Source organism: Megalops cyprinoides, chromosome 13 (genome assembly GCF_013368585.1).
Source record: "Megalops cyprinoides isolate fMegCyp1 chromosome 13, fMegCyp1.pri, whole genome shotgun sequence".
NCBI lineage: Eukaryota > Metazoa > Chordata > Actinopteri > Elopiformes > Megalopidae > Megalops > Megalops cyprinoides.
In genome coordinates, this window is record NC_050595.1 from 27,382,872 (window position 1) to 27,410,693 (window position 27,822).

General features: G+C 45.8%; 2 protein-coding genes across 2 annotated transcripts; one reads left to right on the forward strand and one right to left on the reverse strand.

Moving 5' to 3' along the window:
* Positions 1 to 969: 969 nt before the first annotated feature.
* On the reverse strand, positions 970 to 16,180 carry LOC118787834 (dipeptidyl peptidase 8-like). The gene is made up of 20 exons (XM_036543546.1): positions 16,049 to 16,180; positions 14,598 to 14,881; positions 14,263 to 14,375; positions 12,888 to 13,058; positions 12,344 to 12,512; positions 11,841 to 11,951; positions 11,118 to 11,246; positions 10,929 to 10,990; positions 10,526 to 10,626; positions 8,697 to 8,871; positions 7,984 to 8,131; positions 7,166 to 7,245; positions 5,712 to 5,864; positions 5,200 to 5,335; positions 4,692 to 4,837; positions 4,363 to 4,509; positions 3,795 to 3,947; positions 3,398 to 3,540; positions 2,223 to 2,334; positions 970 to 1,855 (listed from the first exon to the last, which is right to left on the reverse strand). The coding sequence occupies exons 2-20, from the start codon at positions 14,872 to 14,874 to the stop codon at positions 1,730 to 1,732; spliced, it is 2,652 nt and encodes an 883-aa protein (XP_036399439.1). The 5' UTR covers positions 14,875 to 14,881; positions 16,049 to 16,180; the 3' UTR covers positions 970 to 1,729.
* A 684-nt stretch (positions 16,181 to 16,864) lies between these two features.
* On the forward strand, positions 16,865 to 27,822 carry LOC118788397 (secretory carrier-associated membrane protein 5-like). The gene is made up of 7 exons (XM_036544376.1): positions 16,865 to 17,049; positions 18,028 to 18,098; positions 18,348 to 18,467; positions 20,047 to 20,203; positions 21,448 to 21,549; positions 22,565 to 22,682; positions 23,137 to 27,822. Exons 2-7 carry the CDS (start codon positions 18,092 to 18,094, stop codon positions 23,326 to 23,328), a joined length of 696 nt encoding a protein of 231 aa, XP_036400269.1. The 5' UTR covers positions 16,865 to 17,049; positions 18,028 to 18,091; the 3' UTR covers positions 23,329 to 27,822.

A 27,822-nucleotide genomic window follows, 5' to 3' on the forward strand; every position in this document is an offset into this window, starting at 1 on the left:
CCCGGTCTCTGCAGACCTGCGGAACGGCCTATCCTCTCAGATCCTGGTCTCCATGCAGGGGGGCTGTCTTCTCCTTCCTCGGCTCCCTGGGGACATGTGCGGCTTGTGGGGGGTGGGGGGGGGGGAGAGTGGGGGGATTCGCCCGTCCCGCTCCAGCTAATGCAGGCCCCCCGTCCCTGGGTGAACTTCTATCTGGTTGCCCCGCTCTGGCTGCGGTGAAAGGGATCGGCTTTCAGACCACTTTGGTGCCTTCCCGTTGAGGATGGGGATCATTAATAGTGCCTGAATAATGGAGCGCTGGGGACACATCCGCATTAAATATCACCCTCCCTTCCCGGCCAACAATGCTTTCCAATGCCACGGCCGAGTGGATCGGTTGCTTCGTTCAATGGGGAAAGTGATTGCAGTTGTAATTCGCTAAACAGATCAATTACAGACCAATCCCATCCTACTTATGCCATGCTTAATAATAATCTGATAAGCTCAGTGGTTCATTACAAAGGTCTACATAATCTTTGGGTTCATGGCTCTGTCTCCATTGCATTTTAATGTAGCTAATCACTTCTAAGACATATGAACACTGTGGGTATTTCCACAGGATGAGGCAGGGACTGAGGTGAGATCTTGTGACTACACTGAACTATGCTGACGGAAAAATGCCTGCATTAGCAACACGTGACAGTCTTTCTGACACACGATGATTTACTGTAATGCTGCGATGCGAAGAATCAGACACATGCAAGACTGCAATTAACTTAAATGGCAGTTCCACACAGCATGCCACTTAAGACTGATTAAAATGTTTTTAATTCAAATCACACCTTTCCAGTAACCACAAAAACAGATACCCATAACTCACGTGCCAGATGCATAAGTAGTGTAAATAACATGACACAAGGACAAGAGAAACAATTGTCACCATGACAGACACCAGAAAAAGCACGTTAATTACCATCAGTTGGACTGCGCTGATAAAAAGGAAGACAGTTAAATAATCAATGCTGTTACATCAAGTGGTGGCAACGAAGGCACCAAGTCAGTTGAATGCAGGCCACTCAAAAGACCCCGTGGCCCTTTGGGATTAACTGCACGTACTACGAAGCAGAAAGGTTGCAGACACTTGCTGCGTGAAGTCATGCTCTACAGTGATTGGACGCATGCACTTCCTGTGCCCGCCTCTGCCTTTTCTTGATTGGTGGAGAGGCGGGGAAAGAATAGGACAGACACATAAGCTGCTCTGTTCAGGTCCATAATCACACTGTCCAGGCACATGAATTCATTCTTAGCTGACACAGACCGCTTTTCCCGCGTCATGGTCTGGCCATGACGCGGCTCGGAAATGACAGCTCGGCATGATTCTCAGTACAGCACTCTGCAACAAACTGGGAAATGACATAACATCCGTTTTTTTTTTTTAAAATCGTCCCTGAATATCATCGAACGACAGGAAGCGAACTACAGGCTTTCAGGTCTCCCGGCTTCCTGTCACACATTTAAAAAAGCAAACAAAAAGAACCCCCGTTACTTGCTGTCCTACAGCCCACTCCCGCACCTGCTCTGACAGCCGCACCGCGCCCTGGACACAGATTTAGCCTTGCGTTCCACACCCCCCGCCGCCTCTCCGGGAGGCTTGAAAGCCAGCGCTCCCGGCAGGCCTCGGCGGAGGTCAGGAGGTCGTTTTCCGGAAGCCTGGGGTTGGGCGTTCAGGCCTGCGCGGGACGGGTGCAGGTCAGGAGGGGCTGTTGAGGGGGGCGGCGCAGCAGCCCAGGTTCTCCTGCAGGTGGTGCAGCAGGTGCAGCTCGTAGTGCTCCCCGGACTCCGGCTGCCGAATGCTGTGCCTCTCCTGGGGGTACAGCTGTGAGAGGACAGGAGAGCGTGGTCAAATGCTGTACTTATTCTGAAGAAAAAAAAAAAAACAAAACACCCTGACCTTTCTTTGTCCCTTGGCTCAGTGGTTGGTGTGTGTATGTGTGCGTATTTTTATTTAAGTGTTTTTGAGTTTCATGCTGCTTAAAAAAAACATACCTGCATCAATACAACCTGTTTCCACCACCTCACCAGCCGATGTACTGTACTGATTACCCGCCCTCCTTTACTGAGTTTCACTTGCCGTCTTGCGTAATCATTAGCATAATCATTAACATGCATCCGCGTCCCCCAGCTATTGGCCAGGCCGCGCCGCCCCGGCTGCGCTCGTGTGCGCGCGTCTGCGCAGCGCTGACCTGCAGGTGGTAGGGTTTGCCTGCGCGGATCAGCAGGCTGAGCAGCATGTTGGTGTGGGTGAAGTGCACATTCTCGTCCAGCACGCCGTGGAGCAGCAGCAGCCGGCCGGGCCTGCGGGGCAGACATGGAGAGCCTTCAAGCAGGCGCTGTCATACAGTCACATTAATACAGGGTCACCGCCAATGCTGAATTAATATGCATCTCCGCACATATACGCCGCATGTATTCAGAGCAGAGATGGACAATCTAACACTCGAACGGTCAAGGTTGAGCGTCTCAGTGCGGGGCGAGAAGCAGAGAGACGGAGAGTGAGTGTGGGGAGAGTGGGAGAGAGAGTTTGGATTTGATCAGAATCTGTATTTTTGAAGCTTGCCTTGAAAAACAGAGCCTTGATGTTTACAGTGGAAGACAGAAGTTTCTTAAGCTGTCCGCTGGGATGGCTAAATAAGCTTCCTGAAAGATTTATGTGACACTTCACAGCTACGCTGGGCAGGGGGAGCGGGCGTGTGCTGCACAAGACTGCTAAATGTTTTATGAAGGAGGCCCCTCTGATTCTCAAACGCCTCTCTACCCTGGGAACTGGGGTGTCTCTACTGGAATGTGGAAAATATGCCTGTGCGTGTGTGTGTGTGTGTGTGTCTGTGTGTGTGTGTTTGTGTGTCTGTATCTATAAGGGCAAGTGCCTGTGGGTATTTGTTTGAGTCTTTTGCAGTATGTGTATGTGTCTTTGTAATGTGTATGTACATTTTTTAATTTCACATAATTTGTGTGTGTGTGTATGTGAGTGTGTGTGAGTGCATGTGTGAGTGTGCCTGTGTTCGTGAGTGTGTGTGTGTATGTCTGTGTGTGCACACATGCATGCATATTTGTGGTGTGTACGTGTCTCTGCCTCACTATTGTGTGTGTGCGTGTGCGTGTGTGTGCGTGTGTGCGTGCGTGTGTGTGTGTGTGTGTGAGTGCATGTGTGAGTGTGCCTGTGTTCATGAGTGTGCGTGTGTGTATGTCTGTGTGTGCACACACGCATGCATATTCGTGCCTCTGGTGTGTCTGCCTCACTATTGTGTGTGTGCGTGTGTGTGTGTGTGTGTGTGTGTGTGTGTGTGTGTGTGTGTGTGTGCGTGCGTGCGTGCGTGTGTGACCGTGAGCTGTGCAAGACTGCAGGAGGTGCACTGACTCTGAGGGGAAGCGATGTGCCTGCATGGCGATGGAGCCCAGCTGGTAGCTGTCCTGGTTGAGGTCGGGAAAGCCCATGTATCTCTCAGTGTAGCCTGTGTCATAGTACGTCCACAGGGTGACTGGAGCCCCGGCAACCGCCACCTGCACGAAACACACGCTGTGACACACGCCATAAAACAGCCCCACACACAGCACAAGTATAACACACTGAGAATCAATCAATACCTTTGACCCCCAAACCTGGAAAAGCACCATTTGAATCCCATGCACAGAAACTCAGATGTGGTCAGTGTCTCATGCTCTTGTCTTAGAGAGCTCTGGTAAGGTGTAGTCTTACAGGTGGTACTGAAGGCTCAGGAAACAGTGACCTGCTGTGTGGCTGTTTCTAAACTCGCCTTAAAGATGTCTGGTCTCTGCAGCAGGCCCATGAGGGACAGGAAGCCGCCGTAGGACCAGCCGTGGATGGCCACCCGCTCCATGTCCAGGAAGGAGTGGCGGGAGGACAGGTACTCCAAACCCTCCACCTGGTCCTCTATCTCCACCTGGCCCTGATACAGAGTCACAGGCACATATTAGACAGGATTAGGTAGTGTTACATTATCACACACGCACAAACAGACACACTAAGTAGTGCACTCTCACAGACACACACTCACTCATTTGCAAATGCCCACACACACACACACACACGTATGAGCGGTCACCTTCTCATTCATGTGATCACTCACACAGAAGCATTCAACAGGGATGGGGCACAGACATCACTCAAATGCAAATGGACGCACGACCTACTACATGGTGGGCCATTGGAGAGAAACACAGACACACACACACACATATGCACAATCCAAGGAGACATTGCTGAGACACAGCCAGACACTTGAGGCTCCCTATCACACATGCCCACGCTAAATGCGCACCAAACCAGCAGGCAGGGAGCTGGGTCTGACAAAGCCGTCTCACCATACGGTGCTTCAGCGAGCTCTCAAAGGCCAGGCCGCGGTGGCAGGAGCCGCGGTTGTCGATGACGACCACGGCGTAGCCCAGCGAGGCCAGCGTGTGCAGCCGCATGTACTTCAGGCCCTTGAAGCGCCGGTTCACCAGCTGCACCTGCGCAACAGAGGTCAGAGGTCATCTGAGCGTCAAGCGCAAATGGCCAAATCTGACACGTTCAGAGTCATCATATTGAAACTGAAATTGAATCAAGCAATCTGGGTTGGATTAGCAATGCCTGGACGCATGTATACGAAGGCAGCCGAGATGTCCCAAAAGAGACGCGGATATTAAGGTACCTGAGGGCCCCCATAGACGTACACCACCACAGGGTACTTGACGCCGGGCCGCAGGTCGTGGGGGCGGTACAGCATGCCGTGCAAGGTGTGTCCCGATTTGCTCTCGAGGGAGAACAGCTCCGGCGCAGTATAATCAGGGTGGCAGACTACAAAGAGCAGGGGATGAGAGGGGCACTCAGACCAAGAGAGAGCCGCTGCTGCACAATCATTTCAGGGGAAACCAATCTACTCATACACAAGTGTGAGGCAAAGAGAGGGATTCACACATTCACACCCATATAGGATCACAAATGCACAGAAACAAGGAATGTTATTCTGTGATGCTGGGAAAAAACCTTGTTTTCTGGCAGGCAACCTAAATTCATGCAGAGAGCACCGCGGGAGCTGTGTTCTAGACAGCCCGGCATGCTCTTTTGATACATGCGGGTACTTTAAGAGTACGCATCCCTGCTGGGCGCTCTCGACAGAGCTCAGTAAACAGGGAGGGGAGGGAGGGGCCGGCGGTTACCTGGGTACTCCATCAGAGAGGCCCAGAACTCGCCCTGCAGGAGGTCCGGATCCCTCTCCTCCGGGCTGAGCCGGAACAGGTGCACGCAGGGAGGGCTGGTCTCGTTACTGAAGCGGGTCACGTACATGTCCATCAGCTGAAGGACAGGGAGAGGAGCACAGGGTGGGGGAGGGGAGGCAGAGGTCAACACAAGGCATCTATAGACTATAGAGAGGGTGGAGTACTAGAGGTTGAGCTCCTGCAACAGAGGGCTGAGGAGTGACTCACTCTGTGTGGGAGCTTTTACAAAATACATTTATGAGACTGCGTGACTTACTGTAATAATGGACTGCTTTTAATCTGTTTTAAGTGTAAGGCATAATGCTTTCACTTCACTCTGAGCAGAACTCTGATGGAGAGGCACTGAAAGTGGTATAGGCTGAAAGTGTTGATGCTTAAGTGTAGAGCCCACTTGTCGCTGTAACCATGGCGAGATGCTGTGTTGCCGTGATTGGCCAGGGGTGTTAACGGACCTGGCTGACGCAGCAGGTGTGGGAGTAGCCAGGCTTGGTGATTCTCCAGGGCTCGGCAGGCCGCACCCAGCTGGTGACGTACAAGTGGTGCTCCAGGGGGCTATCCCGTGTCCCCTGGAAGAAGATGAGTCCCCTCTCCTCGTCCACGGTGATCTACGCGCACGCACACACAAACACAGATAAAAATACAAACGCAAAAACGTAAGCACACAAGAAGAGACACGCATGTAGGCAAACTGGCACATGAACACGAGCACAGCCGCGTGCGCGCACACACACACATATGTGTATTTAGAATGAAGCTGAAGCTTAAATGAAGCTGACACACATTATGAGGCTACAGTGAATTGAGAAAGTTGGCCCTCACACCCCATACAAAAATGAAATATACTGTAACATACTAAGAAATACGTTACGACAATTTATTGCCAATACATTTAAAATATTTGCATAGCAGAAATATATTTCAATGTACTACAAATGTACTACATTTTTTAAATATATTGAGCTAAAAAAGGAGTCAATAACATCTATTTTCATTATAATTTTTTTAACGGGACACCACAAAAATTTTGAAATTGAGAAATTGTACTGTGTTGCTACCTTAAAACAGTGCTGGAGCCATGTGGTGCCACCTACTGGTTACTAATGCTGCCGTAATGACTTAGCGTGCTTCTGTTTGTGGACAGATTAAGTAAACCCTCATGCTCTTGTAAAGTAAATAAAAATAAATTCCTCATCTTCAATGTCTAGTATTTATCCTTGTCTTGGCCTTGCATCTTTAGCATTCCATCTCTCCACACCCACAGTTCTTTTACTGTGTAAACATTGCCATTGTTCTCTAGGAAATGCTAGAAGCTTACAGAAAATAGGCATTTTTCTGATATTATATAATTGAATGGTTGTATATTTCACTGCCTTTTCACAGCCCCTAGCTGCCTGTGCAATCCAATATGGAAAAGGAATTGGCACAAATGTAAAAACTTCAGCTACTATGACAGATTTTAAGATCCTCCTGTGAGCTATTATAATGATTCATAGGACGTGACACACTACAGGACATACAGTGTTAAGCCAAGGTATGATTTCAGTGCAGCCTTGCAAGGGAAACTGAAAGAACTAAACAGGACAAAAAATGTAGTGTGTGTGTGTGCTAGACATTTTGCAGTACTTTTTATCAGGTCAACGAATGCTTTACTTTTTCAGTTATCTCTACACAGAGCAAGACTTCTGCACAGATTTGACTGATGTTCCTGCCCTCTGATTGGTGCTACCCTCCCTTTAATTGTGTTTATTTGGCTTTTGTATTTGTAAGGGACTCAAACACATGAATGAATGAATGAATAGATTATGCAGTGAACAGAAAATACGGACATAGGCCGCATAAGTGCGTGCTGAATAGCCACTGGGGTGACACAGAAATGGGAGACCGCCATGTAAACTGCTGGCCTTACGTTGGAGCCATGTCTCCCCAGCACCTCCCACTCTCCCCAGGTCAAGGCCACCTGCTCCTTCACGGGGCACAGGAAGTCACCTGGAGGGACAGCCACACTAGGGATTAGCAAAGATATTCTGCTTAATACACAGATGTTCAGCTCTGCAAACTCCTGTCCCAAGTACCTCCACATTGAGGAGGATTCCGGTATTGTCCTTGTAGCTGTGCAGGTGACTGACGGTCTGGACACACCCTGTAATGAATGTTCATGACGGGCCAGCAAATTTACATTTACATTTATTCATTGGGCAGATGCTCTTACTCGGAATATGCACTGGGTTAGGCATATAGCTGTACAGATACTGAATCCTTAGTGCCACACTAAAATAGCGCTATTCTGGAAGACCCAGCCACAATGAGTGCTGTCATAACATGCTGAAATACACATTACTATCGCCATTTTCAGCCACCAAGCTGGTTCTGCCACAAATGACAATGCTTTTAGCTATATCAATGGCAGACAGAGCCTTCACTTCTAATTTGACAGAAGTGAATTCCTGTTGAGAAAATGAAATATCTGCAGTGAGACACACCTATTCATCTTAAACCCTGCGCACTGTACATTTACTCTGGAACCGTAATGCTCCGCTTCTGCAGCTACGGTATCATGGTCATCAGCAGCAGCTGGCTCTTTCATAAATCTAGATCTAAAGGTCACGCTAACACAGGGAGCCCTCCACGTCTGTGTCATTGCCATGGCGATGACGGGCGCCCGCCACGGCCCGCCCCTCCCCGCGCCGCTGATGTCACCGCGATCGCCATGGCGATGGTGAGTACCTGCGGGCCCGTCGGCGTGGCCCCAGCAGCTCTGCAGCAGAGCCGTGACTCTGTACAGGTGCCTGAAGCCCGTGTGCAGCTCCGACGCCACGATGACGCCGATCTCGCCCTCCTCCGTCTGCGGCAGGATGTGCAGGATGTCGTGGGTCTGCGGAGGGGACAGGGTCACGCCTAACGTCACGGGAGCTCATTTTAACATGAACTGCTCTGGGTGCCTTATAAACTCCAGTTTTGTAGGGAGCTCACTTGTCTTGACTTCTTTACAGTATATGACAATTTTAGATGAGACTGGAGGCCTTGTGAACAGTTGATAGAGCAGAGCCATTGTAAACAGTTGCTGCCCCCCTACTTGCTGAGAAGCTCCCAGGGCAGCAAACGGCAGTAATGAACTGTTAACACTAGATGTCGCTCTCCAACACGATACCTATATCACAGTGCCTGCTCTGATCTCATTAACTCCAGAATTTACTTCGCACAATATTTGAACACCTCATGTACTGTTAGCCACTGGCACTTGACAATGGCAAGAGTGCAATGAAAAAAATAATACTAATGCTATTATTAATGATATGGGTTCACCAAACTGGGCCATTCATCCTGGGGGAATACAAAACTTGTGTGATTCAGAGCGCCGGTCTTGCTGGAAAAACTACTCCGTCCTACTCCAGGGGGAGCTCTTGAGCAATGATTTCTTTCGTGCAGGGAGCGCTCACATTGATCCAAATGTCCGTGCTCTCCTGGTAGATGATGAAGGGTGTGGCGCCGCCGGGCTCCGGGCTGCGCTGGTCGGAGGCATTGCCCGATCCGTCCACGGGGACGAAGAGGTCTGGTGGGAGCAGGACCAGCTGCTGCCGGGTTTGGGTCCGGTTCAGCAGCAGCGCCCAGGCACTGAGAGGGACACAGTGTGAGGTTAGCGCTGGCCCGTCCAGACCAAGGCCTTCAACATTACTTCTCTGCCAGAAGCCAGCAGACTGCCTTATCATTCTCATTTTAACATGTCTGTCTCATTGGAGCTGTCAATAAGCCTGTCGTCTGGAAAAACAAGCATTTGAAAATGAACCCCCCCCCAGACACACCAAGCAACACTAAGGCCTTTACAAGGTTGATTTACACTGGTTTGGCATGTCCCATCAAAAACTTTCCCTGGGTTTTATTTACTCATAGAACAACTTTATGCGCCTTTTAAACACAAATCTTGACTGCTTCTCTTCACTAACGGCTCTCTCAAGCTGGTAAAGGGCAGCCGTAAACTCCGCGGCATTCGCCTGGTTTTGTGAAGTTTCCAGCTTTCGGACAGGACCGTTCACATTCTTCAGTTTTGTAGAGCGGGGAACGTCAGTCATCTGCCAAACATCTGCCTTTTCAAAGGGGTACAGACTGACACTGGACACATGCCTGTGAATCTCACTCCCCATATCTCCTGGCTTCTCTGGAGAGCATTAACCTCACCGCTGTAGATCTCCTGTTGTAATAAAACACGAGCTCTGGGGGATCAAGCACCAGAAGAGCTGAGTGAAACCCCCGTCATCTTTGCTCCATGTCATGTTATTGTTTAGATTCCTCTTCAGGCTCTTTATGGGGGAAAGTTTTTAACTCCTTAATGGCTCTGTAAAAAGTCATGTAAAGTCCCTAGCTGTGGTCCCCCATAAATATACCTAGGTGGGCTGTTGAATATAAGTTGCTGAAGTCTAATATTGATGCACTGCTCTTGTACATGCTCATGCATCCATTACATCCATACATTATTGTAGGAGGTTTTTGTCACCTGATTGCACCTGACTGCATGTGTCAGATGGGGTCATGACATTCACTCAAATAGCCATAACTAATGAAGGTATTCCTTGCATGAAACGTAGCACATACTTCAGGACCGCAGCTGAGCTGCTGGGCCATTGATGCCATGGCCCTGCTGACTGCCTCAGGTAAAAGAGGTAGAGGGGAAAACTGTCACACAGGATGTAACAGGATGGTCAGGATGTAACTTGCCAAATGAGTAGAAAATCATGGAAGAGGATATAATATTAATATGAATGTAATTAATATTCAAATACAGAAGAGTGGTGAAATGGGGAGTTCAGATTCAATGGATGACCTGCATAGCCACAATCTGTGCACAGGTTAATCATATTTCCGAAAATATTTCATTCCATCTGATACTTCCTCGCTAAAGAATCTGTGTAACTGCAGTGGAAGTGGTTAAGTGGGTTGAAACTGATCAGACTTGCCTGGCATAAAAAAGAAATTTGGCCCTTTGTGCTCATATGTCTGGGAGTCCTGAAGCAACACCAATGACTATGGGACAATGTGCAATGTCAACAACATAAGTGTAAAATCCCCATAGTTTGACACTCATCTTTCCTGTGTGGCTCTGTTATGTCCTTGGTGTGTCCCAGCTCTGTGTATCTCTTTCATCACTACAAGCAGTTATACTGGTATCTGCCTGGCCCAGTTCTGGTTTGACACTGTAGTCTTTGTCAGTAGTGTGGGGCAGGGGAAACAGACTGATGTATTTTCCAAAACGTGTGCGCTCCTGTATACTCACTATCGGCCCTCTGATGTCCAGCCAGCCCTGGTAATGTACTCCGTACCAGGGAACAGAACCTCCATGGGCTGAACCAACTTCTTATCCACGACACTCACTACCTACACACACACAGACACAGATACACACACAGACACAGACACGTACAGGCAGACACGCCCACACACGCAGCCAAACATGCACAAAACACACACAAAAAGATATGACACACAGAGACACGTAAAGACACACATAAACACATGCAGGTGAGTGTGCACACAGTACAAGACAGACAAACACACAGACACACAAGAATGACACAAAGAACAAGGGAGATTTCTATCGTCACACGAATTCTAACAATGCCTAGCCTAAAAAGTGTAACAATGAGGTGTGAAAGAAAGGAGCGGAGGAGCAAACACACCTTTCCATCTGCACTGACTGTTACATCACACATCTTGAGTGTGGATTTGGGGTTTGTAGTTCCTGAAAGATGAAACGGTGCGTTTATCCACTCATTACGTACCACTCATGCAAAGCAGAAATCAACAGCAGCAGCCAGACTAACTCCTCTGGTGCCTGGTTATTCGCCAGATGTGCTGTGCGCGCTTACCTGCCCTTGGGTACCGGAATGACTCAGTCAGGCGCGTCTCAAGGAGAGGGGAGGTCACGTTAATAATCTCCACCTCTGACTCATCGTTCTCCTCATAAAAGATCCTCAGCGTCCGGCTGCCATCCGCTGCTGTGACCAGAGACCAGAACTGGCTGAGACAACGGGCTTGTAGACGGGACACTGCCACCGCACCTTTGGGCTCAGCCTGGCTGCTTCAGTAGACATGCTGTGAGAATATCTGCTTGGTTCAATTCTGGATTAAAAAAAGGACTCTCTAGTGCTAGTCGGTAGTGTGATGCAGAAAAAAACGGAGACTGATCTATGTCCCCAAATGTGCGTGTTCCTGACTCCCAACATCCTGCCAGCCCTGGTAACGTACGCCTTACAAGTTCCTTACGCGTTCTGCAGTGTTACAAATAGATGGCATGTAAAATTTAAGCAATGCAAGTTTTCTCGGATAAGGGCATTGACTAAACTAAGCAGTAGGGCAACAATGCTAATGATGCCAGTGGTTGTAACAGAGGACAACCATTGTAATAAATGGTCAAATGCGCACCTGCTTACCATAAGTTTATCATATGCAATTACATAAATATGAGCAAACATGAAGATATAAAAGGGAGGCAGGTCACAAAGAACAATAAACGAGAGGAAAAGAACAACAAATGCATGAGAAGAGAGGACAGGAACACTTGGAAGAGGACAGGGGACTGTGAGGCTCACCGTCCACGGCGGCAGGGCACCACCAGTATCCCGTGTAGCGGTCAAACTCCTCCTGCAGCAGGAAGGTGGCCACCCCCGCTGACTTGGGGTCCAGTTCCGGGTTGGACAGACCTGATAGAGAGCTCACAGTTCATTTGACCCAGAATCAGTTACGCCCCTCTCTTTTGTTCAAGACAGGGTGTGCCGCTCTACTATTTATGCTTGGGATGGTGGACTCCATCCCTCAACCGCAGTGGGATGTGGCGGGGTTAGTCTATCTCGGCCATTCGACCCGTAAATCACAAAGGTCATTCTTTGGACGGGAAGTCCATCCACCTGCTGTTCCAGGTGCACATAAGCCTGATTTAAAATGCAGTTCCGAAACCTGCTGGATCCTGGCCTTCAAAGGACTAGAGGTGCTCATTCTGGAATTAGGCAACAAATCTGAGGAACAGCAGCGCGGCGCTCGGAAGTCGTTTGGGCCTCCGGCTGCCCTTTCATCCACACCTTTGGGAGCGTCTCACCTTTGTGGGTAAAGGTGAGGCGTCTCTCCTCCCCACTCTCCAGGTTCCCGATCCAGATGTCACAGCTGTGGATGAAGCAGAACCAGGCCGGGTCGACGGGACACAGCTTGGGGTCCATCCGGATGCTGGGGCAGGAGGTGTTCACTTTCACAGGCTTTAGAGGCTGTTTCTAATGGGAGGGGAGGACAAGAGGTCTGACTGGCCTTTACTGCACAGTGCTTTAGCTTCCCATTAGGATGGATTCAATCTATTGGAAACAACAAAAAGCTCAACACCACCACCTGCTGGCTATAAGTGTAAATCTCTTCCAGCTCCTGAAGTTCAGTAAAGGTTGTCAATACACTACACTGCTGAATGAAAATAAAAAACTTGCAAAAGAGTTTGCACACCACTGTCCTACTATCCGAGAGAGAAAAGATACAATAAAGTACTTTGGTGCTACCGACAGCTGCATTCAAATGTCTTATTTTTAAATGTGTGACATGCTGAAAGGAGACAAAGTGATCTGACATGAACACAGAGACAGTGATGCCAGAGGCCTTACCGTGAACCCTTGTGATCCCCCGTCCCTAACGGTGTAGATAGAGGCCCCTGCCTGGAAGAGGAAGGTGCCGCTGGGGCGATGCAGGTCAAAGGTCACGATGCCATGTGTCCCGATACGCTTTCTCTCTCGAAGCAACTCATCCTCCGGATAGTACTCTCCATATTCATGACTCTAAAGAAGAGAAAAAGAGAGAGAGAAACACATACACAGAGCATTAGATATGAAGAAAATACTGATGCAATATTCCCTTAAACTGGTATAAAATCGTCAGCCGGCTGGGAGAGGATGAGAGCACTGGAAGCCTAACAGCCAGGCATGTGTTTGCCTGTCACAGTCTGAGGGACAATGGGCAGCCATTCTGCCACTTCACATCCTGTCTGGTTTTAGACAGGAAGTGAAAGGACTGATTCTGTAGTTTGATATTCTTATTTTTTAAAACACGTATTATCTTTCACAGCAATTAACAACAGCGTTATTGTCATTTACTTCAATTCTAATTCCACTGCTTTGGCAACACTGCATTTTACAGTCAATAGAACACTTTGATTCTATGGGGTAGAAGCCAGCTGAACATAAGCCCTCTACACATCACAATGGGAGACCTCACCGACCAATGTGGCAAATAAATAATACCTCTGGGAAAGATATTGATATTTAAAAACCCAAAACGTGATGTTGCTAACAGTCATCATGTTTAGAATGATCATTGTTTAATTCTACCATGGACAAGTGACATAATGAAATCAGTGAACAAACAACTCTTTTAAACAGGAACTACCTAGTGGGGGTGAAGGCTGTATTTTCTCCAAGGATTTCTAAACCATTTACTTTGTATCAATTGTACAACCATCACCGCCAGGCATTAACGAATGACTTGCATTCTTTCTATTACATTATGGCACTCTTAGTGGCTCAAGCTGTTGTCCATTTGCAAATTTGTTTCTTAGCTCTTGTAGTTTGTTTTCTGTCTTTATCCTCTGCATTGGACATTGAGATTAGACGAGATTACATACGTGTAGGTGCAGACGTGTTGCATGATCTTGGTTTGGAGGTTATATATAGGGCTTGGGGCCTCATATCAGATTTGAGGACAAGACATGAAAACAGCCTATTTATTTATTAAAATCTCTTATCCTAAAAGTATTATCAAAATAATGAAAATGAAATATCCTCTGGGGTTGAGTGGTCATAACCTGTTTAGTTGAAAATAAAACAAAAAACTATTTTATATGGTTAATATGCTTATAAAGCAGATTTTGAATTTGACAAAGCGGGACAGACAGACCCTCTGCTGAGAACACACCAGTGCTTATAGCCCCTGCTCCATTTAAATAAATAAACGACACGACATGGCAATAGGGTGTCCACGTCTCACATGAAAGTGTTGCAGCAGTGGCTTCCAGGAGAGGAAGAGCAGGGCATGCTTGTTGATCTTCTTGGGGACCTCTGAATAGTACAGGCTGTTCTCCCTGCTGTCACCAGACATGGCTGTTGGGAAACATAGCAAACAGGACTCAGGGGTCTGCCTCACAAACCACTGCCATCTCTGAGGGCTACAATCACTCTGTACAAGAACCTCCTTGGTCTCTATCAAGTGACCAAATGTTGAGGACAGACAAGGACTTTAAATCTGATCATTTTACATTGGCATACAGATTTTTACGTTTTTTTTTATTATTACTTTATTTTTCGGGGGCGGATATTTCTCACCAAGGTAGTAGACGCGGTGGGAATGTGGTCCATCTGGGTCGTTCTTCTGGACGAACTGGAATTCATGGGGTGGCTTCGCCACCACATGGCCCTGGAACCGTCGACTCTCGGCCAGCATGTTCCTAAGATCGCTCCAGGAGTGTCTCTCCACGAAGAACTTCTCTAGTCCGTCCGACACCTGTACTTTTGTGTCCTGCTCACAGGAGATCCGCCTCCCAAGCCCAGTCGTCTCACTCGCTTCTTCGTCGCAGTCCGAATCCACATAGGCCGCCGCCATAACCGCTCTGCACACTCAGACAACCGATGTATAACGAGCACTGCACAGAAACGGACAATTGTATTGAAAACAAAGCACCCGACTTTCAATGACATATCAGTTTGTAATGGTATCACTTGCAGCAATTAACCAGAAATTAGCTTGTCAAAAAAAGGCTGAATGAATCATCCAGCTAGCTAATTAGCAAAATACCCGTGCAGGAGAGGCCTTCACTTTATTCGGAAATGTGAAAGCTAAATTTGTTGTGTGGCTATGACTCTGCGGCCATGCAGAGTTTTCTGTTATTGTGTTTGAGGTTTACAATGAGGTATAGTTTTAAAATGTACCCCTTCCCGCTGTTGCATCCGCCAATGCAGCAACAAAACGTCTGCAAACTGTCTTTTTTTCCAATGACAATACATGCAGTCGTGTCCTGGTGATTATGAGCACAGTATTGTTACTCATTTAGCTGGTAGCTAGCCTCCTAGCTGTGCATACTGAACTGGTGACCCAGGGCCAAGTCAGCTGTCATGTAGAGTAGGGACCTGTCTCCTAACAAAGTCTCTGAAGAGCATTTGACCATGACATCACAGTTACTGTCACTGGGGATATGGGGGAGCAAACAACCTATCTTCACATTACGTTATCGTTTGGCAGACGCTCTTATCCAGAGCGGCTTGCATACAGTAGGTTACAATTTTATCCATTCATACAGCTGGACACTTACTGCGGCAATTGTGGCTTAAATGTGTTGCCCAATGGTTACATATAACACTAGCTATGATAAAGAGGGATTAGTTACATCTGTACTTCGCAAACGCAAGAAATTGTTTAAAAAAGCACTAGACTGTGTGCTGCCTTGGGTTACATACGTGCGTCGACATAGCTAAAAAGATGATTACATTTGCATGTGTGGAGCATTTATCGCACAGACATCCAGCTAGCCTTGCTAGCTAGTCAACTCTCACACCCACAAAAGTTTGCGTGTTAACTTTATTTGGCTAGCTAACGTCAGGTTGATATTTGGCTGGCGAACTACAATAGCAACTAGCTAGCTAGCAAGCGAACCGGCAAACGGTATTGCTAGTTAGCAAGCAAGCTAGCTATCTATCTTTCCGAGCTAACTGTATTGCTATTCAGCAAGCTATCCTAGGTACCTTTTCAAGCTAACGAGGCAAGCAAGGGATTGGCTTACGTTTTATGATGGTTAAGGCAACTCAGTTAAATGTGACACTAGGTTTGGCTATCTACTAGCTGAATAATCTGGTTAATGTAAATACTGCGAGCTCCTGCTATAGCTAGCTACCCGCTGCCTAGCAAGTTGGACTTCCCGATTCTACTCTTGGTCAACAACAACTGTTGGAAAATTAAAGAGGAAGCTGCATAGCTTACTTGGCCACAGTCATGCCCCCCCTGCCTCAAATATACAAGTACAGCGCCTCTGCTGTGGTGGAAGACAATCGCCAGGGAAATGTGCGTTCCTTTGAAATTAGTTTTTGATTTTGTTTTACCCAGTGACATGTATTTGATTACTGAAAGGTGTGAAATTTAGCTAATTCAAACTATGAAAAACACAATTTATGGGGCATTTAAATTAAATGAACTAAAATCACATTAGCTATTTTTACTACGCTACTAGTAATACTACTACATCTACTGCTACGTTTTATTATCATTTGGACATTATTACTGGTGTGCAAGTACAGGAATTGAAATAAACTTAATCGGTGTCATAATACGATCCTCTCATATAAGAATACTTATTTCACAACGCCGTCATTCATCTACTGACTGTAGGTGACGCCGGTAACAATCAACAGACCGCTTGTCCACAACTATCTATCCGTCTGTGTCACCATCAGAATCAGTACCGCGGAGAGCAGCACGACTGGGAGAGTAGAAGCCGGGCGGAGAAACGGGAGGAGGGAGCTATCGCGAGTAGTGAAGCTGCCTGCCTATTGGCCGGCAGCGCAATGACGGCACACTTGCGGACTGCGATAGGAGGGACGAGACGTTTGATTTTTATACCCACGACCTCCGTTAATAAATAATAAAATAATATATTTGGGGACATACAGCTATTCCCATTCCGTGCATAAAGGAACGCATGATATTTCTCATTTTTATGGAAAACAAATTTATAGCATGCAGTTGAGCGATATTGCATTGTAGCTACATTCTTGCACAGAGGAGGAGGTAAGGAGATTATTTCACGTACTCAATGGAAGCCTATCAGTATAATTCCAGGCCCCTAGGCTTTCGGACGTACTGATCTGATCGCCACTTGTTTATCTTCGTGATATACGAACGAAATGTTAAATAGGCTCATACGGTTGTAGGCTACATGAAAATCCAATAGACTGGGGACATTCATTCCATGTGTGTTATGATTTACAGGACTGAAGGTCTTAGCTATGTAGGTGGCTAGCTACTGCTCTACTATGATACACACCAACATTTGTGGTGCGTGCGGTGCCGGCCGTATGCAGAATGGTCAGGCTGTGTACAGCTCACATCCGTGTTAATCCCTTTAGACGAATGTGTTGACAGTCTGACAAAACAAATAGCATTCTCTTTTCGGTTGAACATGCTGGCGTTTTCCATTTACAAAGATCCATTAGGTATCCAGCTGAACCTAGATCAGTATTGGGCTCAGTGGGTTAATGTTATTCGATGTGTAGGAGAATGTCCTTCTTATTTGTCTGAACTATGTTTATGCGTAGATTTCCAAAGTTGATTGAACTATATTGATTTTATGAAATAAATTTACCGTCGAAGTTGGTAAGAATGATGAGCTTACATATGCACATGGCGCGCTATATTTGTTTTCGGTTTCACATTTTGATCATTTTTGTTGTAAGGTGCGGAAATGCAGTGGTGAGATATACGTCGTTATATAAACAGTAAAATATCTGCCAATACCAACCTGCTAGTGTGCGGGTGTGGAGTATCATCAGGTATTGTTTACAGTTATTTTGCAGTTTAGTGGACGCATCCTGATATACGGTCATAAGGTACACCTTGCAGCCTTTGTTTTTTTTTTTTTTTACATCCACTGACGATCAGAGGTTGTGTCGTAACTTTCCAGTATGTGATTCTGAATCCTATTTTGCTATACTGCATAAGGAATTAGTAAAGACTGCATTTTAGAAATGGGTCCTCTTACTCCCTCAGACTTACTAGAGCGAAGACCAAGTTACTCTGCAAAACTGACCGAGGACTAAATCCAGTATTCTTCATGGCAGGTAAAGATTTTGTGTCCATGTGTCCATATGAAAAAATGAAAAGAATAAATGAACAGACTTACAAGAAACAGGGGGTTGTGGGATGTATATATTCAGTCTTGATAGAATATGATTGTCTGATTTAGAGTGGGATGGATTCATTACTGAAGTGTACAACCCACGAAGTAGTAAATGTAATATTTATATATGCATTCTAGAAACATGGATGCTAGCATGACATGAGGTAACAGGAAGTACTTTGTGTTGCAGAAAACAATTTCCCTCCTCTCCCGGCATTCATACCGTTGAAGCCATGCTTCTACCAGGACTTCAATGAAATTCCTGATCAGCATCGCACCATGTGCAAAAGACTGTACCACCTGTGGATCTGTGAGTACTGCCACACCTGCAAACCCAAGCATTTGGACCCTCCCACAAGCACAACCATGCATTCCAGCTCCAGCAGAGTTTGGGTCTCATTCTCGTTACAGACTTCCCCGAAGATACGTACAGCTTGGTTGTTGTGGGGAACATCTGCCAGTCAATTTGTTTTCTCACCATTACAACTGTTTTACTCTAAACTTTTTGCTGTGATGAAAAAGGAGCACACATGGAGGGGTTGTCTGGTGAAATGAGACTTGTAATGTTGATATCTCCACCAGTCAACTCTCCCCCCATTTTAATGACTAACCTTTGCTTTTTTTCAGATACCCCCCTTCCCTTTAAAAAAGATAAACATGTAAAAAGGTATTCTGTATCACTGCTTGTGCATTGTTTGACAACGCAACCAAACTATTTCTGAATTCTGTGCACAGTGTTTCTGCAGTAGTATCACCAATTGCGGTGTTCTCTCTCTGTCTCCCTCTCTGTCTCTCTCTCTGCCTCTCTCTCTCTCTGTCTCTGTCTCTCTCTCTCTCTCTCTCTCCCTCTGTCTTGGTTGTGTCCTGGCAAAATGCCAGATGCCAGTTTGAGTTTGCACTTTTCCTTTTCTAGGCTGTTCATTTTTGATTTGCTGTGACTAACTCACGTTGCTAACTAGCTGAGAAAATGTCAGCGAGTCCTGTGAACTCTCTGCATTGTTTGACCTGTTCGCCTTGAAACTGGTACTCTTCTCATTTAAAAAAAAAATCTCATCCAAGCCAGTCCCAGTAAAGGCATGCTTTGTTTCCCATGTAGAAACGGTTGACCATTGTATTGTACACATCAGCCTGTGGCCTAAAACACCCACATTTGGGTGATTGGTTTGAATGTGAAGATACAGTGGAGTGGCATGTCTGTATTCATAACCCTCGCTTTACCCAGTATTAAGTTTCTCGGAGAGAGGACCTCTAAAATTACAGCTGTCACCTTATCTCAGCTTCAGTCCCTGGTCCTGGTGTTTCCATTGTGTCAGCAGCTTTGAGGCAGTACAGTAATGTGTTTGGGGTATTGGTCCTGTAAACATAAGGCTGCTGGTTTAGATTGTAGATGACCCTTGAGCAAGGTACGTAACCTGAAATGCTTGAGTAAATGTCTAGTTTTTGTAGGAGATAATATGTAAGCTATGTAAGTCCAGGATAGGTGGGTCTGCTAAGAAAGTGTTAATGGGATTCTGCAATATCTGCTGCCTGGTTAAATGTTTAATAGAAGTTGAATGGCTGTCTTTTGCAATTTGAAAGACCGTGACATATTGATCCGTACATATTTAGCTACGCTAGCAGGGACTAATTACAATTTGAACTGAGTGTTCTTATTAAGTTACTGAAAGCATGTGGGGGATAAACAGGAAAAGACAGGGGTTGAGGGAAATCCAGGACCAGGACAGAGGTTTGATACTCTTTTTCTGTTATCCTCTGTGGCTTGTGGAGACCACTCTCTCTTTCGGACAAATTGTACTATCTGTTTCTTGGTTTGCCCTTTTTGTGCCTGAATGTGTCATGAATATGTTTGAAATGTCATGTGCTACAATGTGCTCTCTGTGGTCCTACAGTTAACAGTGCCACACTGGCTGTTAATCTGATTGGCTGTCTGGCGTGGATGATTGGCGGAGGCGGAGCCACTAACTTTGGGATGGCGATTCTGTGGCTTATTCTCTTCACCCCTTGCTCCTACGTGTGCTGGTTTAGACCCATCTACAAGGCATTCAAGTAAGTGGGCTACAAAGAGGCTTCTGGTAATACTACAGAATCAGACCTTTGATGGTAATGCTAATCAGCCATTGTTGAAATATGTAGGCTTTGTGCACACTGGACAGTGGGTGATTTTTTTATGTGTATTTGGTGTGTCAGAGTGAGAAAACTAGCCAGTGGTCAAAAAATAAAATACAACTTTGAGGGTCAATAATGATTTAGGGGAAAAAGAAGAATATGCTTCAACAACTGAGGTTTGTTATTGCATGAGAAGTGCTGGGCCTGAAATGTAATTGATCCAATGTGCTACTTTCTCTCTTTAGAGTTACTATTGGGTCAATAATGTTTGTCACAGTCTTTATCAGGTGTGGGTTGACAGAGACAGTTTCAAAGCCAAGCACTAGCAAAGCTTTGAGCAAAAGAAATTTGGTTCAATCAGAGGGGAATGACGTAGTTTAGGGGCAGCTATTAGACGTCGGTGTGAAAAGCGCTGCTCTTTGGCGGAATGGGTTCCCACAGTGCAATGAGATACAGCCTCCCACACACACTGTCAGCACGAAGTGATGTCATACTCTCAAAATAACTCAAGGAGGAAGGTCATATGGGCCCCCGCATAACCTGGCTCTTGGGAGGAGCTCAGGATTGTGAGAGATGCACTGTTTTTATTCACTTTAAGAAAATCTCTGACTTTGACTGCAGCTCCCAGGAAGGGGGAATGCAGTATACAGTCCAGATGGTCTTTTTCTTGACATAATAAAGGTAATTAAAAGCAAATGCACTAGGGGAAATAGAACTCATCTTCCTTCTCTGTAAACTGTCCCAGTCCTACTATTACAGCTGCCACATTGGTTTAAATTATAACATTACTATTAATTCTACCACTACTGCTGGTAAAACCACTGCTGTACTGCTAGTACTACTATATACTGCTATTGATACAGTACTGTTTCCATGATATTTCTGAGGTGTGTATATAGTAATGAAATAGAGATAGTGTACAATAATATTACTGGATGATTATAACAAAAATTCTATAATACCTAAATGCCTTTTTTATACTTTCCAATTATTTAGCTGTTGAGCCAAAGTGGCTACATCAGAGCATTTAATGTTATCAATTTTTTTCTCGTAGAAAAATATCTCACTCTCATAATATTTCTCCATGGTGATTAATAGTCTCACATGTTTCTTTTTCACTGTCTCTCTCTTACCCTCTGTCTCTCCTGACCCTTTCGCTCTGTCCCTCACTTACCTTCTCACAGATCGGACAGCTCCTTCAACTTCATGGCATTCTTCTTCGTCTTCATGGCCCAGGTGGTGATCAGTATTATCCAGACAGTGGGGATTCCAGGCTGGGGAGTGTGGTAAGAGCCACCCGTGGCCTTTATGTTACTGCAGATGCACTCATCCAGAGTGGAAGCATTGCTTACGTTTTTTTTACATTTTATTTTATGGATAGATATTTACTGAGGCAATTCTCGTTACATTGTTTGAGAATGCAACAGCAGTGCCCCAATGTGGAATTGAACCAGCAACCTGCCCCTTACTGCTATACCACAGTTCAGCCACTACTACACGTTCCCTCAGTTCCCCTACACATCCCAGGCCTGACCGTTACACTGACCTTATCCTCCCATCCCCCATGTCCCTGATGTCATCCTATGCCTCCATTCCTCTGTCCCTCTGTCCCTTGCGGCCCCCTTCCCCCGTCCCCTCATATTGTCCCCAGTGTCTTAATACACCTCTGAACTAGCTATCCTGTGTCTCCAAGTAAAATTTGAAAAGTGTGACTGAGACAGCTGTAAATTAGTTTTGATGATGGTCGTCATCCCTTGTTTCGATATCCTCAGTAGATGTTTTGTGGTCTCTGGGAGCAAGGCCAAGGCATTTTAATGTTGATCACAAGCTCTGCTGATAGGTAAGGGGCAAAGGCTGAGACTTGAACTGGAATATGTAAGCAGCCTCATGAGATATTCCGGTGACATCATCGTCTTAGAAAATATTAAACCCATAAGCCAATAAAAGGCTATTCAAATGACAGACAGTGAGACAAAAAGGCCATACATCCAAATTTGATTCAGCTGTTTGGCATCTTTCACTTTAAAGATATTTGTCACTGAATTCTTACAGTGTGAGTGAATGTTTCCTGTAGTCTCTTATTCCACAAACTCCATTAATACAGTTTTATCAACCAAATGACATCATAGCACCATCAAGCCTCACTTGAGTTTTACTGGCTTATGTCTTGTTATGCTGGCTGCCATGAAAATAAAAGGGAATCGGCATTCAGCAGTCCAGACATGACTGTAATTTTTGGGTCTGTTCTCTCTTTCTGCTCTAAAACCTTTTCCCCTCGCCTTGTCTCTCTCCCTTTTGTAGTGGCTGGCTCGCCACCATCACCTTCTTCGGCACCAACATCGGCTCCGCTGTGGTCATGCTGATCCCCACTGTCATGTTCACCGCCATGGCAGTGCTCTCTTTCATCGCCCTCACCAAGGCACGGTATCCGCCCGTCCCAGCGACATCACAATGATGATGCTTTTGATGAACCTGGGGTTCCACGGGTGATTCCAAATAATGCTCAGGCCGTATTCTGTATAGATGCTGTCATGCCAAAACTGACTGGATCCTCTTTCCAGATTTGGTGAAGAAACTTCACTGTATTGTTTTTGTAGCGAATCGGCAGGGGTATCCCTTTGGTTACAGCTTGACATTACGTTGCGGTATTACGTTATTGATTTGTGTCGAAGCAGCTGTATCACAACAGCAGAGTGAGTGTGCACCTTTCAGAGAATCTCTTTTGCCTTTAGCTCTGTTCGTCTCAGAGTCTGTCTAGCTGTCAGTGCCACATAGAGACATTTCAGGGATGCATCTTTATTCCAGACATGAGTCTCAGCTCTCTCCCTCTCTCTCCCTCTCTATCCCTCCCCCCCACCTCTCTCTGCCTTCAGGTCCACAACTTCTACCGAGGCAGCGGGGGCAGCATGAGCAAGGCCCAGGAGGAGTGGGCCACCGGGGCCTGGAAGAACCCGCATGTGCAGCAGGCGGCCCAGCAGGCAGCAATGGGGGCAGCCCAGGGGGCCATGCAGCAGCCGCCGCAGTACTCCTCCACGCCCAACTACAACTACGACAACCAGATGTAGGGCGTGACGGGGAGGGAAGGGGTGGGGAGGAACGGGGGGGTTAAGGCAGGGCATGGAAAAGCGCGAGCCGGTATTGGGGGCTTGTCATCGAAAAGGGCTCAACCTGTCACATTTCAGAACAACCTGGTCTAATCTAAAACAGTGGGTTTGTGGATTCTTGAAGGGGTTCTTGGTGTTTTTCTGCAACCCAAATTAAATATGGCTGCCCCCTTCTTTTCCCTGATATTTGCCTGCTGCCTGCAGGCGTTGTGGTGGACGCAGGTGCTAATTTATAACAAGGCTGTTCCAAAGCCGCCAGCATTACCTTGTCCCTGGTCCCCTATACCATCCCTGTCCATGAACAGCCCATCCCCTGCGTTCCTCTGTCACCTGTGGTGTGGCTAGTGGCACCTCACCAGCCCTTGTCATCCTTCCATTCCAATTCTGTGGTCGGTCAGATCGCACTTGCTGAGAGTTTCCTTCCATGCTGGGAGGAGTAGGAGCCACAGCAGTCAGGGTGGTAAATGAAGCTCATTTTCACAGATTCTGCTACATATATGAAAGGTATACTAAAGAGATTTCAAACTGTACAAGATTGCCTGATTTTCGTGTCTTGTATGGTGTGTTAGTCAATATGTACTTGAATGTATAGACAACAGTGAGACACATTTTTTCAAAATTTGATTTAATTGTCTGAATACTCATGACTAATATAAGGGTAACGCATGATATTTAGGTAGCCTATATTATCACAAGTAGTGCAATACACTGTTCCGTTTGGGCAGCATATACCACAAGCTCAATCTTTGAATTGGGATTTTTACAGTCTTGGCAGTTAAATTAAGACTGAAGAGGGGTTCATCTGTCCTTTGCTCCTCAAATGTTCAGCAGCAATTGTAACCTTCAAATGGCTGTCTCCCTGTACATGTATTTCTATGGCTCGAACACTGGATGGCAGCATTTTACCCATGTTGTCTGAAAACCTATAAAGCTTGACTAGCACTTACCGCCACTGGATGCTACAGGGTGTTGAAATAGAGAAGCACAGGAATTAGCCACAATGCCTGTGGACACTGAAAAACAGTACATTCTGCTCTAATTGTAAAATACATTCACAGGTCTACAGTTTACAGGTTTGCTGAGGTCTCATGTCCAAACCAGGTTTTCTGGAAAAGTGCTTCTTCTCTGTTACCCATTCCTGCTCGCGCTTTCTCATGACGTACACATGTTCTAGTGTTTTGAATTTCTTTCAACTTCAAGTTTTTTTTAAATTATTTACAAATGAATTTGATGTGCACAAGGACTGCAAAAACAGGCCAGTGTGCTGCTGTACTTGAGTGTTATTTTTTGCGTGTGAAATGTGTTTGTTTACACAAATTTCATAGGAAAACCGAACAAAATCTCATTTTTCTAGCCATGTAGCAGCATTGCGAAGGTATGTAGTTATAATCACAAAAAGATTTAGAGACTGCAATGACTCAGTTGAAACAGGTGGGAGTCTACAACAGAACTTGTATTGGGTATTGGTTATTCCAGCCTTTAGAAAAAAAGGGAATTTCCAGATTTTCCACATTGCTGGAGTTATTTTGGTGTTTTTAATTCTCAGGTAAGAAGAATTGTGACACTTAAATAATGAACTAGACTGTGAAGCTTGTTCTTATTCTAGGGAGTTATTAATTTTCTCTATTGTTTGACATGCGGCTACATTCAGAGGAAAACTATTGCAATGGAACTGCTCAATTTAGGATATTGGTTTCGTTTGAATCGTTTAGTGTTGCTGGCATCTGAATGTCACTTGGAGAGACACAACTGTTTCTGTCTTGACGCAAACCCAGATCTTCAAATTCATTTAGTCTTTTCCACATTCCTGCTGTATTTATACATATGCTTGGTTTATTGTAGGATGGCTTTCTGTTTGTAAAATGGTTTAGTCTGATTTAGAAGTGGAACTTTTCAATGCTCAGACTATACCAACATGAAATTTCGAAGTCATGACATTAGCCCATTAGTGTAGGTGCTGTGTGAAACCAGAATGGTGGGCTTTGTGTACTTTACAGTAATAGACCAGTAATCTGGCAGGCTGTACTCTCTTTATTCCTTCTGGATTTGAGGAAGGAGTTCCAGTGTATTGGTATTGAAGTTTTTCAGTCATTAAGTAAGTATTACTGCTGTTAAGGAGCTCTGGGAATAAAACATTTGGGGGCAGGGACAGAATTTTCAACACACAATATTGAGCTCAGTATATTAGCATCATAATATGTGGTCTCACTACGTTCTGTTAAATCCTGGCGGGTGGAATGAGCTTGTATTCCCTCTCCTCATTTCTGTCACAGATCCTTAGATTTTCACGTGCATCAACCACGTCAAATTCGAAACGACACCTGTCTGTGGTTTTTGGGTTGTGTAGATGATGTGTGGATATTTCATGTTGCTGTAAAATGTGCTCAGTCAGTACAAAATTGTAGTATTGTAGTTCTGCAGCGTAAGCTGTACAATATCCCACAATCCCTCTTGAGATCCACAACTGAAGCTGTCACTATCTCTGACTCAGGTCTAGTTTACCTACAGTATTAGCCCCTCAATTGGTTCCCACCTCTGCTTCCCTAAGTATTGAGAGTTTAATACCGTGTGAGTGATTTTTTTGTTTTATCTAGAGGAATAGCGTCTCACCCACTGAGAGTAAGTGAGAAGAGTATTTCAAATAATGGCTTTATTTCTGCAATCATCGTGAAACAGCTCTGTTCCTCCACAGCTGACTATAGAAAATAGTAAGGTGGAGACAGGCTAATAGTGTTTTTGTGTGATTATCCTCAAACAAGCAGAGGCCTGACTTGATGCTTCAAGCCAAGCCAACACTCCTGTATAAGATAATTAATGAATAAATTGTATAGCTCAAGTGTGTATGGTGTATGAGATGTCTTAAGGTAGATATGTAACATAGTGCCAGTAATTTCAATAACTTGTGTATTGACTGACTTGTAGGTGCAGTGGTATTATGTAATTTTTTTCTGTCTGTTTGTTATTTTAAATGAATGTGTACATAGACTGTGTGTGTGCGTTTTTTTTTATCTGTATAGATGCAGTCATGAATAGAACAGTACTGTGCTTTGTGTTTCTCATTTAGTGGGTTGTGGTAAAGGGGCTTGACCACAAGGGGGTGCTGTTGAACGCTCGCAGGAACCTCCCATAGTAGGGCTTTTCCTTTCACATCACCATCAAACCGGGTCTGCATGGGCCACTCTGTATTCCGAGCGCACCTCGGTCTTTTCCCTGCGCTCTCGAGCAAAGAGGTGACCTGGAAGGGAAAAAAAAAAGCATAAAAACGAGTGGGACCCCAAGGAGCGCCGCGGTGTCACCTCGCATGAGGAGGCAGATGGCAGAGCAGGGAGGCTGACACCGGCACTGCAGGGAGCGTTGCGGGGGGTAAGCGGGGACAGTTTGCTGGACATTATGGGTGCCACCCGGCCCCCCGTGTTCCTGCGAGTAAGTGACACCGATGCCGGCAAGAAGTTAGAGCGAATCCCCAGCGGGATTTAACCAGCTCGCTGTCCCTGTCTAATGGTGCGCGGATGTCAACCATGGCCCTCTTCGCCTGTCCTCTCAGGACCTGACCGCTCGCTGCGTATAATACAAAACAGCGGCCAGGGGTAGCTTCACTGAAGTGTAGGGAGGAGGGCACTCAGACCTCTCTGTTAAAGCCAGAAAAAATGGGGCTCAGAGTTCTCTGCTGAGTGGCCCCTCCCCATTGTAGGAAATGTGCAGAGTTCTACAACTATCAGCCAGGGGTCCAGCCCATTCTAGATGACCGGCAGAGTCCTGCCCACTGTCACTAAGATTGACCGCAGACAGGCCTGTCTTGATTATTTGAAAGTATGAGCCATGTTTTTAAGAAAGAGCTTATAGGTTTTTGTGTATAGCAAATGACAATACAGAATGCTGTTAAATCCCAACAAGCTTTGCTTCAGTTTCAAAGCTTAGTGAATCAGGTCTTATGTGCCTACACCAGTGGGTTGAGCTATGCCATATGCCCCAGGCACAGAAGATACATGTGTTTATTGGTGCCCCTTGTGTCACCACAAATCATCAAAGCACCAGGCCTGTGAAAGTGTAGTATTGGTCAGCATTAGCATTAGGCCATGTTGCATTTCACTCAAAAGCTATTCCAGTTATGAGAAATAGAAGCATTGACCAGAGTGTTGAGGAACTTTCCTATGTAAAAATACAATACATGATTCTATACAATACATGATTCCGCTTACACAAGGTCATATACAGTATCCATGGTTTGGTACAAATCGTGTAAGTATTAAAGCATTGCAGTACTTTAGACAATTCTCCCATCAATTAAAATGGTAATGTCTATACAGTACCTACATGTGCTGATCATGTGACACTCTGTGTTCCTGGAGAGTGGGTCTCTGTTTCATACTAAAATGTAGTTGGGAGAGGAGATCCTTTTGATGAGCTTTTTTTCTTTTTCTGTTCTCTTTCCCTGGTGGATATTAAACAAATTCT